The sequence below is a fragment of the Homalodisca vitripennis genome, chromosome 1, assembly GCF_021130785.1.
Source record: "Homalodisca vitripennis isolate AUS2020 chromosome 1, UT_GWSS_2.1, whole genome shotgun sequence".
Classification (NCBI taxonomy): domain Eukaryota; kingdom Metazoa; phylum Arthropoda; class Insecta; order Hemiptera; family Cicadellidae; genus Homalodisca; species Homalodisca vitripennis.
The window spans coordinates 35,984,962-36,005,889 of record NC_060207.1 but is presented as its reverse complement, the minus strand read 5'-3'; the positions used below and the strand labels follow the sequence as shown (position 1 = coordinate 36,005,889).

At 34.7% G+C, this 20,928-nt stretch overlaps 1 protein-coding gene across 4 annotated transcripts in view; it reads right to left on the bottom strand.

The window, feature by feature from the left end:
• Positions 1 to 20,928, bottom strand: part of LOC124359740 (sushi, von Willebrand factor type A, EGF and pentraxin domain-containing protein 1-like) — a 78,536-nt gene that overhangs the window by 32,048 nt on the left and 25,560 nt on the right. For all 4 annotated transcript variants that reach the window (XM_046812768.1, XM_046812759.1, XM_046812742.1 and 1 more), the window contains exons 15-18: positions 20,093 to 20,187; positions 11,653 to 11,839; positions 7,413 to 7,571; positions 5,267 to 5,434 (exon numbers count right to left, since the gene is read on the bottom strand). In XM_046812768.1, the coding sequence (XP_046668724.1) occupies positions 5,267 to 5,434; positions 7,413 to 7,571; positions 11,653 to 11,839; positions 20,093 to 20,187 (609 nt within the window). The remainder of the gene's footprint in view (positions 1 to 5,266; positions 5,435 to 7,412; positions 7,572 to 11,652; positions 11,840 to 20,092; positions 20,188 to 20,928) is intronic.

The window sequence follows — 20,928 nt, the reverse complement described above, 5'->3', positions numbered from 1 at the left end:
ATTTTAGTAACATCCCTTCTATTTTACTTACTTTCCTGAAAGTGAGTAAAATAGAAAAACATGTTTTTTTATAATTTAACAAGAATTGAAGTAATTTGAAATAGTATTTAAGGGCATCTTATATTCAGGTTATATGCAAAATAGCTGAAGATAAAGATATGAATTATTATTTACAAACATATATTTAACAGATGACTTTGATGGACTTACGTTTTCAAATTATTAAAAAAATCTCTTCAAATAATATCTCATTTACTGTACTTGATTTAATTTCATTTTATTGAGTGATAAATCATATAAAAAATTATGTTTCTTAAAACAACAATTCATATACAGACTGTAGAAAATCACAATTTTATCTTCATCTATTTCCACATGAGTTTGATACAAATTGGGAAAAAATTCCTATTTTAAAAGTCTATAATTCCTCTTGTAGCGATTAAAACATGTGGTCTATATTTGTTTGCCTATTTAAGACTGGTATCTTAAAGGGCTGTAACTGAAATTAAAAATGAACCCAACAAAAACCAATTTCATCTCCTTATGCAAATTGAGAGTCAAATGGCTGAAATAGAATTGGGGAAAAGATAATAACAACTCAATTTAATTAAAAAATTCTTTATTTGTCAAATACACAACTGTATACATGAATGGTATCAATTTTCAACATAAAACTACAAAGGAAAAAAAAAGTACATAATTAGGAGATTGTTTCTGACCAGTATTCATTAAAATTGTTCAAGGCAAGCTCAACAAGAAATGCTTTTCAAGACTTTTTGAATTTCGTCCAGATTACTTCATTTTTTTATTGATATTGGGAGGTGGTTAAAATAGTTAAAATGGGAGGTGGATTTTTACAATGTGCATCATGATTAAGATTTCACATAATTCTTATGCTTTTTTTTAAGGGATAAAATTCTGTTCATATTACAGAGAGATGTTGACCCATACACTTCCACTCCATATGAGATGTGTGAGTGGATCAAAGCAAAATAAATAGATTTAAGCGTTATTAAATTACAAGATAGAGATAACCTTTTAATAACCAAAATTTTTTCCCATGCAGAATATATGTCCATAGTCCACCAAAAGAAGTAGTCACTTCAAAAAGTGCGGAAACTCATTGTCATCATGAATGTGTTAAGTATGTTTTCATAACACATCATTCAATTATTTATATATTATAGATAGTGACAACATTTATTGCATGTATAATGCTTAACGATGAATAAAGGTTTGAATTGATTGATTAATATAAATATATTTAATAAGAAGTCCAAAAAAATGAAGAGAGCACAACGCAGAGAGTGATGATAAATAGTCAATAGTCAAAAGTTCTTTATTTACAACAGCATAAAGAAGTGTAATGGTGTCAAAATTTACAATGAATTAAAATCTTCAGGTCTCTTGCTTTACAATGTACTGTTTACAGAGTCAAAAAATTCTGTCATGGTGTAAAAGGGTCTCTCCACGAGCCAGTCTTGAAGGCTTTTCTTGAACTGATTCCCTCCAAGATTTTTCAGGTTGAGAGGTAGGGTGTTGATGATTTTTCTTCCCATGTAGGATGGTTTCCTGCTGTACCGTATAGTATGGTGTCCAGGAAGGAGGTAGTCAGTTGCTCTCCGGGTCTTGTGGGAGTGAGTATCCTTAGCTCTTGGTAACTCCATTTCAACTGTCTGGACTACAGAGTAGATGTACAGTGCTATGACAGTCATGAGTTTTAAAGTCTTAAAAGCTTCTCTGCAGCTTTCAAGTGGTCCCAGATCTGCCAGTGTCCTTATTGCCTTTTTTTGGATGAGTAAAATCTTGCTAAGAGTATGGGCAGATGTTCCTCCCCATACTGATATACTATACCTTATATGGGATTCAAAAACAGCATGGTAAGTTGTCTTTGCCGCTTGCAGTCCTCCTACCCACTTAATTCTTCTTACTGCGTAGATTCCAGATCCAAGCTTTTTGGTCAAACTGTTAATATGACCAGTCCAGGTAAAATTACCATCAATCACTATGCCTAATAGTTTTGATTGTTTTTCTATTGTGATGTTTTGGACGTTAGGAACTTGATCTTGTCTTCTGCTAAAATTAATTTGGGTGGTCTTTGTTGGGTTAATTGCCAGGTAATTTTTCAGGCAGTACTGCAGAGTTTTGTTTGTTGATGTGACAATGTCTGGATGCAGGCCCAGTGTGGAGTCATTTTTTATAAGAAGGGTTGTATCATCTGCATACATAATAGTTTTTACATTGTCAGTGTTGATATAATGTGAAAAATCATTAGTAAAAAGTACAAACAAAAATGAACCCAATACTGAGCCCTTTGGGACTCCTCTATTCACTGGAGCTGTTTTGGATCTGTAAGTACAGCTTTGTCCATTTGCAGTTTTCTGTACTTCAACAATATGCTTGCATCTCTCGAGATAGCCAGCCACCCAGTCATTTGCTCTGCCTTGAATCCCTAGTGCAGACAGTTTCTTAAGAGTCAGCTCATGCCCCAAGCAGTCAAAAGCCTTATTGTAGTCTAATAGGACTGCTGATGCAAAATTATTGTCTTCAAGTTGGTCAATGACGTATTCAGTAAGGCTTGTGACGGCACTGATTGTAGATTTTCCTCTGAGGAAGCCGTGCTGACTTTTTTTTATTAGGTCATAGTGTTCAAGGTGGACCAGCATTCTCGACAGTGCAATCTTCTCTACGATCTTTGAAAAGGTGGAGATCAGTGAAATTGGGTGATAGTTTTCTGCTTTGGTTGTGGAGCCTTTTTTGTGTTTAGAGTAAATTTTGGACAGTTTCAAACCAGATGGAAATTGGCTAAGATTAAATGATTTATTTATTATGCTTACAAGTGGGGCTGCTAAATGTGTTGCACAGTGTTTTACTACTCTTGATAGAATTTCATCAAGAGAGTTTGAATTTCAGTGACTGAATTACTCTTAGTACTTCACTGGATTCAGTAGGAGTTAGATTTAGTGGTTCACCTTGATATAAGGTGAAGGCATTTCCAGTTAGGGGGAGTATGTTATTGTTTTGAATCTTGTTACAGGATTTTTCAAGTGTTGTGTCTGCAATCTGTGAGAAGTACAGATTTAGATGTTCGGCTATAAGATATGGATTGTTTTCTATCTTGCCATCTATTTCTAAACTCGATAAAGAACTGCATGATAGTTTGTTTTGTTTTTCTGAATTGATAATCTCCCAAAGAGCTTTGGACTTGTTGTTTGATTGGGCTATATGTTCAGCGGCACTGTTGCATTTAAGGGTTCTAAGTTTAATGTCATACGCTTTCTTTTTTGTAATCATTGTTATCCTGTTGCTTTCATTCCCCGTCATTTCATACTTAGTGTGCTCTAAGGAAGTCATCTTTCATCATCATAACTTCTTCATCATAGTAGATCTTAAGCTTAGATTTACGTTTTGTTCTAGTTCTTTTCTTTGGGCAAGCATGATCCAGTGTTCTAGCCATTATGGTTTGAAATGATTTGAAGGCTTCTTCTGCATCAAGGGCATTGTGAATGGAATCCCAGTTTTCTAATGCAAGTGTGGCTTTCAAGTTTTCAAGGTTTCTCCTACTGTAGATTCTTTTGAATGAGCTTCTATTTTCATGTGTAAGTTTTAATTCTAGATGGAAGCTACATGATTGTCCTAAATTGTCAGATATTCCTGTTTCAGTAATTGAATAGCTTACTTTATCCTCTGATAGGTTTGTACATATACAGTCAATGGATGATCTTGAGTTGTGAGTTATTCCAGTTGCCGACAGTGGAAGACGTCGGATTCCGTAAGTCAGTAAATCCTCACAGTGTGTTGTCAGTATTTTCAGTAAGTATGTCAAAGTTAACATCACCCATTAAGACTAGGGATTTATTTTCAGCTTGAATGGATGAGAGAACAGAAGAGATGGTGTTCATTGCCAATCTTGCTTGCCCTCCTGGTGGTCGGTAAATTCCAAGCACATATATAGTGTGTGATTTAATAATAAATTTTGCTAATGCAGCTTCACATACGAGTTCTAGACAGTGTTCTGATATGTTAATCTCTTCTGCCTCAATGTTTGCTGTATCTTTGAGGTAAATGGCCACTCCACCTAATTTGTGATCTTCCCGACAGAACTTTGTAACCAATGAATAACCTTCAAATTTTATTAGTAACAGGTTGTTAGTATTTAATTCATGTTCAGTTATTATTAAAATGGTTGGGTTATCAGTATTTAAAATGTGGTTAAGCCTATCTACTTTCTTAGATAGTCCTCTTACATTTTGATGGTAAATTATGAAGTCATTTTGTACTGTTTTTTTAGTAGGTTGGAGTTGAGAAAAATTCGGGGACTGTGCCTGGGCTGGTTTATGTGTGAGTGTTGTCTAAAAAAAGAGAGGGATGTTTGGTTTGATGGCTGTTGATATTTCTAACGAAAAACTGTTCATAAGTTTTGTTTTCTCCTAGCTTTTGGGATGTCACTGGTGGGCACCTCTTCACTTTTAAATAAGAACCGGTCATGGGGCTAGTTTTCTCTGGTGGTGTTTCAATCAGTTTTTCTGTCGGGGTTTGGCTGATTCCCCCAGTTAATCCAATTGCCTGAGAAGTTGTCGGATGGCTGGATTCCTCTGTCAGTGTCAGATGGCTGGATTCCTCTGTCAGCGTTGTTGTAGACAGTTTTTCTGTCGGGGTTTCACTGATTCCCCCAGTCAATCCAGTTGTCAAGTGGTAGAGATCCTCTGTCAATGGTCTTGGTTTACTTTTGCTACCTTTTGCCTTGATAAAGCAGATCAAGGCAATTCAAGCAATTAAGGACTTAAGTCCTTAAAACCTACTGTGTATAAAACCACACACCTACTGTATAGGTTACTGTGTATAAAACCTATTTTCAATATATAACTTACATTAAGTTACTGCTATTCCGAATCTCGCACATGTCATATGTGGCTTGCACATAAACCTATTTAAACTGTGAATTATAATTTAGAAATATATCTATGTGCAAATGATTATGTAAGACACAAAGGATATATTTTGGAGTAAATCAACTGTAAAGCTATGTAGATGGATTGTGACTATTGATTTATACCTACTTTATTTAGTTTCAAATACAAGAATTGTTTTGTTTTACTGGGAAGTAAGATGTCTTAAAAATAGACATTTTTATTACTGACATATTATTATCAGGATAATTGGATTTTTACTTTATTTTTCAATATATAATAACTTTAAGAGTAATACAAGTACAGAAATAAATGTGCCATGCATAAGCGTTTGCCTCTAACGATTAATTACTTACCTTTACAGGCATGAACATGTTTGGCATGCAGTTTCCGGGTAGATGTGTTGCTGGGACATGGCAAACAGTGCAGCTGTGAAGGCAAGGGCTGGTATGTCCCGAAACTACAAGCGACACAGTCAAACCTGTCACCTTTCTCCCTCCAGTAAGTGCCAGGTGGGCATTTTACTAAAATCATGATAAAGGTCTGTCTTCAGTCATTGGATTTTGAGATATCTTTAGAGCAATATGCTGACATACAATTCTGTATTTTGCTTTAAATCTTAACAAGTTTAAGAAAAATAAGAAAAGGATTAAGAAAAAAAGAAAATTAAGGATTTGAAGAACATTTTTGTCTAGGTACTTAAATTGTTCATGGTCAAGATTATAGTAATTAAATAAGTGACCAAATAAGAAATAGAAGCATTGTTTTGCATTCTTTTATATCAAAATTTCTCAATTGCTTCGATGCCTTCATCGTGGAGAATATTAGTGTAGAATAATTCTACATCAACTGTAGCCAATATTACTTTATCAGATAGTGGTTGAGGAATTTCCAATAATCATTCAAAAAAAGTTATTAGTATTTTTGATATAGGATGGTAATTCTTTGACAAAAGGTTGTAGAATTTGTTTATGTATGCAGAAACTTTTTCTGTGGGTGCTCCAGTACTATCAACAATGGACCAACCCAGAGGAGGTCTTACCTCTTTGTATGTCTTAGGTAACATGTAGAATATATGCGATATTTGTTGTATTGATATCCGAGTTTTAACTACATTATTTGAAATATTTTGCTTTTGACTATTTTCTAAGAGATATTCTTTAATTTCAGCACTAAAATCATTAGTTAGGTCTTTGTTCAAAATTATATATATATATATAATTTTGTGACTTTTTGTGATTCAATGTTTATTGAAATTAAATAAGGCTATTGCCATCTATACAAATTTAATGTAAATAAAAGTCATTTGACAGGTGTTTGGTCTTCCGATCATATGTTAGTTTGGTTATTTAAACGCATATGTGACAGATACGGCCAAATACAATATAATTGAATCGTAAAAAGTGAGGGCTCTGTGGTGTAATGGTAGCACATTCACCCGGCAAGTGAGAGATCCGGGTTCGAGTCCCGGCGGAGCAAGTACTTTTTGTGATTCAATGTTTATTGAAATTAAATAAGGCTATTGCCATCTATACAAATTTAATGTATATATATATATATATATATATATATATATATATATATATATATATATATATATATATATATATATATATATATATATATATATGGTAGAATCTTGTAGTTGTCCATTAGCCTCATAATAGTCATCAGTATTCAAGATTTCTGTAAAATGTCCCTTACAAGACGGCTAAGTAATAATATTTTGGTTATATGAGTATTTCAGTGACTTTGTTTTTTTTCTTCCTTGGATGATTCATTTTTTAACTGTGGCTAGTTTTCTATAAATTTCTGATCAGATACATTGGCTAAAATTATACCTAGAAACTGCTGAATAGGATGGTCACTGGGAAAGGGTGCGGGCTGCCACCCAGAATTGGAATTTGTTAAGGAAAAGTGATAACTTATCTAAACTAAACATACCATAATTAAAATCTGGTTTCACACTATAAGCCAAAGCAATACAGTTGAGGCTATTCTTTACACTGCATTCTTTCTTATAGCTTTACTCTTACATTGTATTCATTAATATATGACTATGGATAGATTTATACTTGGCTAGCTATGTTAATCATCTGTACCCAGGTGACAGTTTTACTGTGTAATAAATGATGTGGTCTTGGAGATCCACCAGATTGCTGGTTTGGCTCCGAGTATTAATAGCATGGCAAATAAAGACAGCAGAGCATTATGCTACTCATGTCAAGCTTGTTTTCCAGATCAATTGGTTGTTGTTCTTTGTTAACTTCCTATAGTACATTTAGGTACGTGGCTTCTTTTTCCGCTTATTTACAGATTTTAAAAAGCAGATCATCTATGTGGTAGTGTTGTAAACCATGTTGATGTTTCTGATAATATACAATTATTTTCAGTAGTTTTATTTGAGTAGACACAGTTTTATAGACAGTGTTTAAGGCTGATTTCATTCAATCTATATAAATGGTCTGATGAGACTATATTCCTAAGTTATTACATAGTTACCACAACGTCTTCTTTTGTAGACTGTGCCAGGAGGACAAACTATAGTTGAAGGCTTGAGTCTCAATTTAAAAACATGCTTTTTAGGGAAATTTATGAAAAATCCAGTATCTTTTGCCATAGCAGCTAGTTTTTCTTGGGCATTCTTATCTTCAATTGAACCTGTAAGTGAAAATCATGAGCTATGAGTAACTGAGAACAAGGATATTACACACGTTTCTAGAAACCACCATATTCTGTATGGATAAAAAAGCAAATTCTTTAGGCATACAAAGAATATATTGATTTTTATTTAAATGTATAAATGCAATGCTCAACGTGTTTGCAACGGAGTGATCCACCGGTGGGTCACCGGATTTCATATACACTCTAGATATTATCTGGCTGCATTTAGACATTGAACATATATATTCTCAGACACTATAATTCCAGAGCATATTTATAAAAAAAAATATTAACAGGCATTTTTCATTCCAGGTTGAAATTGTGTCGTCATTTTAAAAATTGTGATAATTTCAACTGTCTAATTTAATATATATCTCATTGTTTTATAGTTAAAAACAATTATAAAATATCCAAGTTTGACTGTAAATGTTTTATGAAAAAGTTTAATTTTTTAAATTTATATTGAACTTGAGTCCCCAGAACAAGGGAATTGGAAACTATTGGATGACAAGCTATTCAATTTGGATGTAATATGTGATAAAGGCACAAATGAGCCAACTGAATATAATCTATCTGCATTTCCAATAAAATAGCATAGTTATATAACTGTTGATTCTCAAAAGCCGAAAGGAAATATTATTATTTTTTTATTTCCATTACCACTGACTGCTTACAGTAGCAGATTATAAAATATGTAAAATTAAACACTGGTATGTTTGGTAATTAAAGTGTTAAGAAACAAAATTGTGTATTACAATATTGTTGTATGTGTGTGTGTGTTTTTTAATACTGTAAATCAACATCTGTAAGAAATTACCTTTTTTTAAATTTTTTATGCAAAGACAAATAATACTGATTTGAACCAAAAAGCAGTTATATTAATCTATAGCAAGAAATGAGGTGCAGGACTATTCTCAGAAAATTTTGAAAGTATTATTTCTTAAAACAGGGTCTTTTACACATTTCATGTTTGGTTGCAAAGGAAAATGTAGGAAGCATTGATTGGGAGAGTATGAAGAGGGTGTATAAAATTGAAAACATTGAAATAGGTATTTATTATATATAATATAAAATCGATAAACTATGAACATGCTCTTATAGTGTTGAAGAGAGTAACTAAAATGAAAGCTCCATGGAGAAATAAGGAAATATATCTAGCAAAACAGAAAAACAAACTGAAAAGAACATTTTAGAAGACAAATCTGTAGCAAGATTAGAGTTTATATAACAATTAAAAAATATAGCTGAACAAACTAACAAGAAATGCCAAGAAAACCTATTTTGCTAATCTATTGACTAGATATAAGATTCAAAGAAATTTTAGAACTGTTAGAAATAAATAATATAAATAAATATTTTGCTGGAATGGGATCTATGTACAATATTGATAAAGAGACTCTCTTGGATTATTCCCAGAATAAAAGAGCTAATGTCAATAAACATTTTACTTTTACAGATGTCAGTGAGGACGAAGTAAAGTCTGCTATGAATAAGATCATAACTAAAGCAGTTTGCAGAGATGACATATCTATTGAAATGGTTAAAGCAATAAGTCCTTATGCTATAGGAGTTTTAACTCATTTGATAAATGAAACCTTTAAATGCTGGAAATCCAAAGAATTTCCACATACTTAAAAAATTAGTATAGTCTAATCACTACCAAAGAAACAAGTTCCGATCAGTTTCGAGCACCTTCACCCCATATCAATATTCACTCCCGTTATTTATAAAATAATAGTGAGAGAATGGCTGTTTAGCAGATAATGAAATACACGGGTACTGAACAAATTTTGATAAACCTTCCATCAGGATTCAGACAAAATAATAGCCCATATACTGCTCTGGTTAATATGTTTGCTGATTTGCTTGATGCAAGAGACAGGGGCCTGTGTATCAAAGTGGCCTCAACTATTCTCAGATGTTCGACTCGATCGACCATAACATTGGGGGAGAATGCTGTCAGCTGGATTGAACAGGTGGCAGGTGACAAGAATGGGTTCAACCACGTCAAGACCTCTAAAGAAAATATAAGGTGTCCCTCAAGGAAGCTGTTCAGGGCCGATCCTGTTCACTCTGTACACAGCTGATTTATCTGACTCCATCAGTCATTGTACAGCATGCACATATGCTGATGATTTGCGGCTACATTTCTCCTACAAACCTGACGCAATGAGTGTTCCCATTTCGGAAATCAATACTGATCTTAATAACATGCATAAATGGCTTATCAGCCTTGGCATTCAGCTAAATGTGAATCATATAGCAGCACCGTATGTGATGTAAACTATCAAGAAGTGTCCAGTGCAAGTAATAATATGAGGTGAAAGACTAGTTATATCTGACACACAGAAGATGCTTGGAGTAATCTGGCACTTACTGATCATGTGAGTTATGCTTGCCAGCAAGCTCTGGTAGGTTCAGAGGACTATACTAATAAAGAACCTTGTTACCTGCGGCAGCTAAGTTGCAGCTGGTGAAATCTAATATTCTGTCAGTTTTTATTGTTTTATCTTATTGTTTTTCAGCATATGACAATAGCATTCTTAAAGAAGATGGAGAGGAAATAGGAAATATTCAAAATGCATCTATGCATTTTATTTACAATTTGCAAATACTCAACCATGCACCCACTTATTGTGAAATGGCTAAATGTTTACCGATAGACATTTATATTTTATTTTGTATTTAACAATTAGTTATCAATGTATTTTTGTTTCTTATTTATGTTTTATTATAGTAGTAAGTGGTGTAAATTAAGTTATACAATTATTCATTCTATAGCATAATATTTAATTGCTTTTATTTAGTTTTTATAATATTGGTTTTAAGACTAGAGTACTTTTGTAAAGCAATGTAAACTGAAAAGTGCTAGACAATAAAGGCATTATTATTATTATTATTATATGAAAAAACAGTCTGCAATTACAAGTTTTTCAACAATTCAGGGTTGGACTGTAAAAATATATTACATGCTAAACAATACATAATTAATTAGCTGTACTTACAGATCCAAAACAGCTCCAGTGAATAGAGGAGTCCCACAGGGCTCAGTATTGGGTCCATTTTTGTTTGTACTTTTTACTAATGATTTTTCACATTATATCAACACTGACAATGTAAAAACTATTATGTATGCAGATGATACAACCCTTCTTATAAAAAATGACTCCACACTGGGCCTGCATGCAGACATTGTCACATCAACAAACAAAACTCTGCAGTACTGCCTAGAAAATGACCTGGCAATTAACCCAACAAAGACCACCCAAATTAATTTTAGCAGAAGACAAGATCAAGTGCCTAACGTCCAAAACATCACAATAGAAAAACAATCAAAACTATTAGGCATAGTGATTGATGGTGATCTTACCTGGACTGATCATATTAACAGTTTGACCAAAAAGCTTGGATCTGGAATCTACGCAGTAAGAAGAATTAAGTGGATAGGAGGACTGCAAGCGGCAAAGACAACTTACCATGCTGTTTTTGAATCCCATATAAGGTATGGTATATCAGTATGGGGAGGAACATCTGCCCATAATCTTAGCAAGATCTTACTCCTCCAAAAAAAGGCAATAAGGACACTGGCAGATCTGGGACCACTTGAAAGCTGCAGAGAAGCTTTTAAGACTTTAAAACTCATGACTGTCATAGCACTGTACATCTACTCTGTAGTTGTCCAGACAGTTGAAATGGAGTTACCAAGAGCTAAGGATACTCACTCCCACAACACCCGGAGAGCAACTGACTACCTCCTTCCTGGACACCATACTACACGGTACAGCAGGAAACCATCCTACATGGGAAGAAAAATCTTCAACACCCTACCTCTCAACCTGAAAAATCTTGGAGGGAATGAGATGAAGAAAAGCCTTCAAGACTGGCTCATGGAAAGACCCTTTTACACCATGACAGAATTTTTTGACTCTGTAAACAGTACATTGTAAAGCAAGAGACCTGGATTTTAATTCATTGTAAATTTTGACGCCATTACACTTCTTTATGCTGATGTAAATAAAGAATTTTTGACTATTGACTATTGACTATTGACTATTGAATTATTGAAATTTAAATATACCTGAGAATCTAAAGTTTATGTTGATATTTCTATGAGGTACCGAACGTCTCCTTCTGCCAATAACTTGATTATATTCCTCCTCAACATTACCAATAACATCCTCACATCCAGCTTCCACACCCACATTGCAGCCACTTAGTGTATTGTCACATACTTTAGTCAGGCTAGATCGCACGGATGTTTTTACCTGTGGAAGAAACTGAGACTTATTAAGAGTTACTAGTTCTCCTTCACAACACCAATAATATTTTAATGTTTGTAAAATTTTACAATTTTAGTGAACGATTGTAACTTATTTTATGAAAGATAATGTCTGACAAAAAAAAGACAGAAATTCACACTTACTTCAACTTTTTCAATATATTTTGACACTCTGTGAAATTGGGGATTTTTATAAAAATTAAAGTAAGACTTCAGGTAAACATAAAAAAATAAAAAGCGGTATACTGAGACGTATTCAGATAATTACTATAATACTTAAAACCATTTTCCGGAAGTGGTCAACCACGTGGTGATCCTAACATCTAACCAAAATTACATTCCCCCCAAAGGCCCGGATCGGTCATTATGCTGGGACACTCCTCTAGCCAGCTTTGACTTAGAATTAGATATTAATATTCCCCCATAATTAAATCCCCCTAAAAGGTAAAGCACGGCGTGACCCTCGATACCCGAACCATGCTGCCCGTATTCCCGATCCCCACAACCCCCACGATCCCCCGCCTAACCTGCCTAGCCCGACATAATTTGTTGGCACCTAAATGGTAATAAAAATATATATTACACTTGAGATTTAATTTAACACTAGGACCAACTCACGGATACCCGTCCAGCCTGCAGCGTCGGTCAGCGTACACGTCCTGTCGCTCCTCTCCTACAAGTGCGTACTCGACCAAAACCCGTTCACCGACAATCGGCCTGATTGAGCCCGTTCCGATATTCGGTCAAAGGTCGCCCGTTTAGCTCCTGCACACTGACCGACCCGATCACCGTGGCGGTTACATGCCACAACCTCCCCCTCCGGCGGGGCCGACCAAACAAATTATTTCTATACGGATACGACGAAAGGGTGGGTAGGAAGGGATAGGAGAACCCTACTCTCAATATAGCAAATTTTCCCATAACCCCATCCACAATCTGGACTACTCACGGAATTTTGGGTAACTCCCCCCCTATTTGAGGGAGTTGTCAGCTCCCATGGGATACGCCTATAATCCGGGAAGATCCACAGGGCAATGTATACCATGTTGGAGCTGCTGACATTAAAGCATTCGAGCTTAATTGGGGAGCCATGATATGCTGATGTAAAAAAGTAGGAAAGAAGGATGGGTTTGGCAAATATATGTAAATATTATATTACAATTTTTCTCCACATCGCGCGACAGCATCCTCCCCCGGCGAACAAAATTTTGATATGAGGCCTCACATGAGAATGGTAGCATTAGCACTTTACTATTATAGAATTAAGACAGCCGTGATTGTGCACTGGGTAAATTAACAAACGTCTGCATTAAGGGCCCATGGTTGTAGGTTTTATAGTTGTGCGCTTAATCAATGGGTACCCACATGGAGTCACTTCAGGAGTTCCACTTTTATGGTAATAGTGGTTTGTTATGCTGTACAAGAAAAATGTATTATTAGACACCAACTTGTGGGTGCTGTGGACTCCATAATTCATTATTTTGTTGAACCCATGAACAACCATTTAATTGATAATTCAATCCTGCAACCAAGCAAGTATGATACTGCGTGCACGATTTCGAGATTATGTTATCAAATATGGTATATGCCGTCTACCATTCTCATGTTTAAAAGTAATACTACTCTACCAAGTAAGGAGCTATTGCGGCGCACGATGGGGAGAAGAGTTCCACTTTCATATCCGAAATCGGATATCATGCCAATAGTAAGGATGGGACATGGGGACCGGGATATCAGCAAATGCATGCAAGGGTTGTTTGAAACCATTCCACCGATCTAAAACAAAAGGAATACTCAAAACTGCCCAATTATAACAACACATAACCTAACATGCATAAAACCATATATATAAAACTGTACAAGGTTACACTTACATAGATAGGAATAGAACAGGAATTGGAGGACATTTTCGTAAGACGAAAGAAACAGCAATAATTGGCAAACCGACGCAAATCATACACAGATCATACGCAGCCGATGTTTCGTGTCCGGTACATTAGCTTATATAACTGATTCCCTATTGTGACGGCGCCTGAGAGTCCGATTTTTGTACACGTCTATTCTATTCTATACCCACCTAAACAAACATGCGAGTATAATACCGAGTAGACCAAATCCTAACCCTTATACTAAAAATGAAATTAATAACGTACGCATGCTTATTCAAACAACTAACTTAACTAAACTACGTTTGGATAACCCAAGATCTGGCCAGACCTATACATATATACATTTCTGTGTAACTTTTAATTTTTTGTGAGTACTTTCAGTGCAGCCAAGCCTAAATGTTGAAAGACATGACATTCCAACAAGTAGGATCCTGGGCCTTGGTTACTGTTGAGTGTCTTGCTCAAAGAGAGTAATTAAAAAATACATACAAAAAGTCACTCTCCTTGACCAAGGTTAATTAATTAGCAGTACTGCTTTCTAAAAAAAAATCAAACTCAACCTGGTTCCCAGTGCCCGATGACCACACCGAAAAGTTTAATGTTTAGGGGCACTGCTTCCCTAAGACAACCCGTCCGTTCTAGGCGGACCTCGAAAAGCCATACCTCAGACCAAACGAACCACAATCGTCTATGGGAGCAGATGTTATCCCTGTGTTTAAGTGTTAAAGTGAAGGAGTACACATTGAAACTTAAAACTAATATCACTACAGAGAAGTGTCCCCTACCGACCGGCGCCCCAGGAGTTAATGAGTTGGTGAAAAGAATCTCTTTAAGTGGGATACGTGTGCCTTGCGCACAAATTTTCCGGTCGATGGGTTAAGTAGCTTAACAGTCACCGGTGATGTGAAACATTCTATCACGCAAGGTTTAGACCAAAGTGGTAGTAACTTCTGATTTATGCTATCCGCTGCTCTGCTCATAGGATTGCTCTTATACATGACCCAATCTCCCGGCTTAAATACAACGGGCATCCGTCTAGCATTATACAACCTCTCTCTACGTCTTCTGGCCTGTTGTAAGTTTTGTAAGGCCTGATGCCATTTTTGATCATTTGGGACTATATGCTTTTGATTAGGTACCAATGAATCCAGATTCCAAGCCAATTCTAATGAATGAGAAATTTGGTGACCCAAAAACAAACTGGCTGGTGAAGCTTTGGTGCTGTCATGCAATGCAGAATTAAATGCCAATTGAAACCAATGAATGTTTCTGTCCCATGACTTGTGATCCTGTTGATGAAATATCCTGATAGCGACCTTCAGATTTTTGTTCACCCTTTCCGCGTGCGAGGGATTGGCATAATAGGGCGAAGTATAAATGTGTTGAATTCCAACACATTGCTTGAAGCTAATAAGGAAACGTACTAAACGTCTTGGATCAGTTCCTGACACCAAAGGAAAGCTATCAATCATATCAGCCAAAATCTTGGGTAAATTAAAGTTTGAGTTATCATTTCTGGGGATTGGCCCAGATCTAGCGTCCCCCAAAGCTGCTGCCACCTCCATGCCTACCGCTGCTGCAGTGGTCTTAACCAAATATGACCATTGGTCCTCCGTGGCTATATTTTTTGGTGCCTCCTTAAGATTTGGGGTAGTTCTCGCCTCATCTTCCAATTCCTGTATTTCCTCCGATTTATTGTGAATTGGGCCTAGTAACTTTTCGACCTTATGATTTATGAAATCTTTAAGAAGAGTTCTGTTGGCTTCCAAGGTGGCTGCTGGCGTGATATGCCAGGCCAGGCATTGATCTTTTGCCTGACTTGACCTTAGTTTGTCCACCCAAGAAGTTCCTTTTGGTCGCGATTCCCATTGATATGGTGGTTGTGCTTGTTCCTCTACCTCATGTTGTCCTATCGAATTCTCAGCCATGATAGCGGGACAAAATTACAATTATTCAGAAATTAAATCCCCTCTGTAGACTCAAAATAGTACACTAACCGTACACAATGTATGAAACGTATTTGAATTGTGGGGGGGGGGGGGTGAGATGGTCACGGTAATACGGGTTCTTTTCCCTCTTTGAATAAATGTTGAACCCCTAAAAAAAATTATTTTGACATCTAAAACTTTTCTTTTAACAAACCAACCAGTACTTCATAACCTTTCTTATTAAGATGAATTCCATCCAAATTTTTTGACCTAGGATAAAACGTATGGAAGTATTCCTCCGAATCCAGATAACCGCTTAAAGATATAATTTTAGTCGACTGATCTCGCAGAGTTCCTAATAAAACATTAAAAGAATTTATGAGCCCGATTTGGAATTTATTGGTCGCGCATTTTGGAAACATTGGCAATTTCACAAGTAACAGAACAATCCCTGGATACCTTCTTCTAAGTAACCTTATTAAGGACAAGTATTGATCTTTTATAAAATCAAATGAGTCACTACTGAAAACATTATTAGCCCCTATGAACAACACAACTGGTACTGATGGGTCTATATGGGGTGCTTGTTCTTTAATATGTCTTTTAATATCAGCTATTTTAGCTCCAGAAAAGGCAAAGTTAAATGTGCTTACCATACCCAAGGTTTGTGAGCTACTGTGTTGCAGATGGTAACCTAAACGTTTAGCAAGCGAATCGCCACATATTTGAATGCTGTGTATGTCAAAATTAATATTACCTTGTGACTCAGCCATATATACTTTATATCATTAACCCTATGGAAACAAAATATTAATAATTATGGCAAAGGTTCTCGGCAAACTAAAAAAAATTCTATACATATACCTAAACTTTACGATTAAGTTACACGATTTAAAATACGCGTAATTAAGTGACACCTATATTTATTTTCCTTGGGAGGCTTGGGGGGTGTGTTCTATTAATGGATCGATGGCTAACATGGTCATTTTGGTTATTTTAACGCTTTTATAATAATAATATAAACAAGTCTGCAATTAAATAAACTTTCAGATAATATTATATCTTGTTGATATTCTTGATTTTGTCGCATAAAAATTGAGTATAAAATTAACAACATAATTATAACTATGAAATATAACAAATAACAATATAAATATATCTATGAAATATAACAAATAACAATATAAATATCTCTATGAAATATAACAAATAACAATATAAATATATCTATGAAATATAACATTAATAGAGGTAAAAATCTGTGCAATAACAATTAATAACTATGTAAATATTGCGATAACAAATAACATTTATAGGTGGAGCGCTGAATACCCAGTTATCAACTATCGCCATTATGGAGGGGTTTGACCTTACACTACGGAGACTAGCGCAAAATAAGATACGCCAACTATTCTCCTAATTTTCTTACAAGAATGTCGTAAGAAATTAATTCACTAAAGCTACTTTAGTACTGGCAACTGTGCAAAAGAGGGCATCATGTTATTGACAAATTATCGTGAGCCGTTTGAACGGGTTTGATAATTATAGTTTATATATATATATAATTTATAAATAATAATAATAAATAAAGTTAAACGCGGATTTTGATAATTTTTTTTTTTTAATCCTAAAACCAATTAAAAATTGTGAGCAGGCTAATTTGGGAGTTTCCGGAATAGTCTTATAACGTCCGTGCCGAATATCCAACAATAATGTACTAATTCCAACTCTACGCACCTTGCAAATAAATCTACGATATAGAAAAATACATTGTTAAACATTTAGTTCTTTCCCGCCAGTTATAACTCATCAAGTACCTATTACTTTCGTGGTAAACAAACGCGGTAAATTAGTCATTATTTGGCTCAGTACCCTTTATCCAATGTTACAATTAATCCTTACAACTATTAAGTAGGTAAGAAATAAAAAAATCTTAATTCTAAATCGTGTTTTCTACAATCTAAAGAAAAGTTCACTGAAAAGCGTTAGTGTTAAAAGTAGCAAGGTTTGAAATGGCGTGACAATAAGTATTAAGGTTTGCCTTTTTCGAAAATGAAGCGTTGCAAAAATTTGCGTTCCTTAACCAGAAATAAAATATTGAACTAAGTCAAATCCGTAATATTATTCGTTTCTATGAGTTGGGAAGAAGGTAATAAAATAATTCCGTGCCAGGTCAAGCTAACCCTCCTAGTGATAAGATCTTTATTTACAATCCAATTAGGTTATCGTTCAGTGGTGAGATATTAATTTAACCAAGGAATTGCGTACCACAGCTTTATATGAGTCTTTTAAACTAATGTCTCTTTTAAATAACTGTAAATAATAAGGTGAACAATTAATTTTGAATTTATTTAATTCCGTATTGTATTCTAATCGAATTGGCGAAATTATACACTAAATTGCATTGCATACCATTAAAATTACCTACTGTCTGTGGCCCGTTCAAATCAATGATGTAACTAAGACTAAAAATACCAATCGTACATACCTTACTGACCCCGTTAGGTTAGCCGGTCATCCTGAGATAAGTGCTGTCTTAATGCACTTATTTAAATAGTGTACTATTTGTGAACACAAACCATTATCTGTTTACCTTGCAACCAAGAATAAGTGCAAATTTGGCTTTAAAATAGAATTGTCAAGACCCTAATTAGACGGTTAACTGTTTGCCATAAACAAATTCTTATATGAAATAAACTTAAAATAATTGGTTAAAACTCAAGCAGTGATCTCTGAAAAGAATAGAATACATAACAGTGGTACCCCAATAATATTTATTGAATCATTCCCTATATAACAAGTGTGAAAGTTGTTTTGTTTTATAGTTAATCCCCACATAAAGGCAATAAAATATGATTTAATTCTTCTTTATTGTGAATTAAGCTTTCAGGGCTCCGACAAATTATGGCTATCTTTAAAATAAAAGAAAAAACTACTCAATAATCTCTGCGAGACATTACGACGGTTTTATAATGACTGTACGATAAATTTTGAATGTAGATGAAAACAAGTGAAAATTTTAAATCTGGTTATATGACTCATTAAATTATTCGGAATAATGCTGGCTAGAGGAGAAGTAATTAAGAATAGAAACTTTGCCAATATTTAATTCTTAAAATGAGCTGCTACCATTACTGAGACGTATTCAGATAATTACTATAATACTTAAAACCATTTTCCGGAAGTGGTCAACCACGTGGTGATCCTAACATCTAACCAAAATTACATTCCCCCCAAAGGCCCGGATCGGTCATTATGCTGGGACACTCCTCTAGCCAGCTTTGACTTAGAATTAGATATTAATATTCCCCCATAATTAAATCCCCCTAAAAGGTAAAGCACGGCGTGACCCTCGATACCCGAACCATGCTGCCCGTATTCCCGATCCCCACAACCCCCACGATCCCCCGCCTAACCTGCCTAGCCCGACATAATTTGTTGGCACCTAAATGGTAATAAAAATATATATTACACTTGAGATTTAATTTAACACTAGGACCAACTCACGGATACCCGTCCAGCCTGCAGCGTCGGTCAGCGTACACGTCCTGTCGCTCCTCTCCTACAAGTGCGTACTCGACCAAAACCCGTTCACCGACAATCGGCCTGATTGAGCCCGTTCCGATATTCGGTCAAAGGTTGCCCGTTTAGCTCCTGCACACTGACCGACCCGATCACCGTGGCGGTTACATGCCACAATATAAAGTTATAAATATAAGTTATTTGTTAAAATGCAATCATTTAGTACATTTTTTGGTCAAAGCTCATAATTAATCACATAGATGTACATGAATTACTGTAAATGTGAGTCAGTTAGTGTATTATTGAACAAGAGCTTACAGATGAATTGAAAAATAACAATGTTGATTACAAAACAATATTATTTATTCTTAACAATGTAATTTGTTCTTGCCGAGTGTCAATTAAATGACTAACATAACCCAGCAAAAATTTCATATTTAATTTATACTAAATTCATATCCATTGTTGAAGAAAGGGAATAAAAGAAAAATAAACATAAACCAACATCAATGCTCATTATTTGCTTTGTACATGAAAAGAAAAAGTAAAATGTAAAACATGTCATGACTGCATTAATAATGAACAGTAAATTATTCATTATTAAACAGTGAATGTGCCTATGAGTTAACACATTAATATTCCTCAATGTAAACATTAATTAGATACAGTTGAGTGGTCAATCACTATGCATGCTACTTTTGTGATGTGTCTGACAAAGATAGCCTTGCTATCAAAAGGCCTCACCAAAATAAGTTTTAAATATTGGTTTGTGTTTGAATATAAATAAGTTAATAAGAGGTCAAACATGTCAAATCTATAGATTTTTACAACAGTGTATTACAGATTCACAATAGAGCATTGACAATATTATAGTAGCCTAAAACATTTAGCACAACACACCTGATTTAAAAAGTCTGAATCATTGCACAAATTTTGTGCAGTCGGAGTTAAAGCGATGATTCCTTCTTGCACGAGATGATTGGGTTCTTCTGTATCTATAAAAATCACAACACATTGTTAGAATAACTTCAACACTATTATGGTCTGAATTAGTTCTGAAGTGATAAAATGTTATAACAGATAGCAAAATTATATTTTATAATTTTCTTACGTTTTAGTGAACTACATATGCTTTGCAATTTTTAAAAGTATTTGTTTTAATTCAACTATTAATAAAATTGCAATTAGTTTAAAAGTTTTTCATAAATTTATGTTTATTATATTGTAAACAATTTCCCAAAAAAATAAAAGGAACTGTTTAGTAAGATGAAAGGAAAGTAACATGTATTTTCAGTCTCTTTGCATTAAAGTAACAGTTGGAAGTGGTAAATCTACTAAAATATATACACAATTGACTCTGGTAAAAACTTACAGAAGCTGAATTAAAACTGGATATACAATTGTTAATATTTTGATACAATTGATTGTCAATTATAACTCCAATAAATTTGGGTCAATCAACCAACTTGACTTCTGGAATGCAATTAACCTGCCTTGCCTTTTTCCAAATCCTAATTGGCTAGTTTTAGAGGAGTTTACCACTAAGTCGTTTCCATTACAACACCAATATGCTATGTTAACAGCAATGAATGTATTCAGCCATAGATTTTCATGTGAACAGTTGTCAAGGATTAAAGTTGTGTCATCAACGTACATCAAAGTTTAGTGTATTCACTTAAATATTCTGGGAGATCATTGGTTAAGAGAATGAACAGCAATGGACCAAGAACAGATTC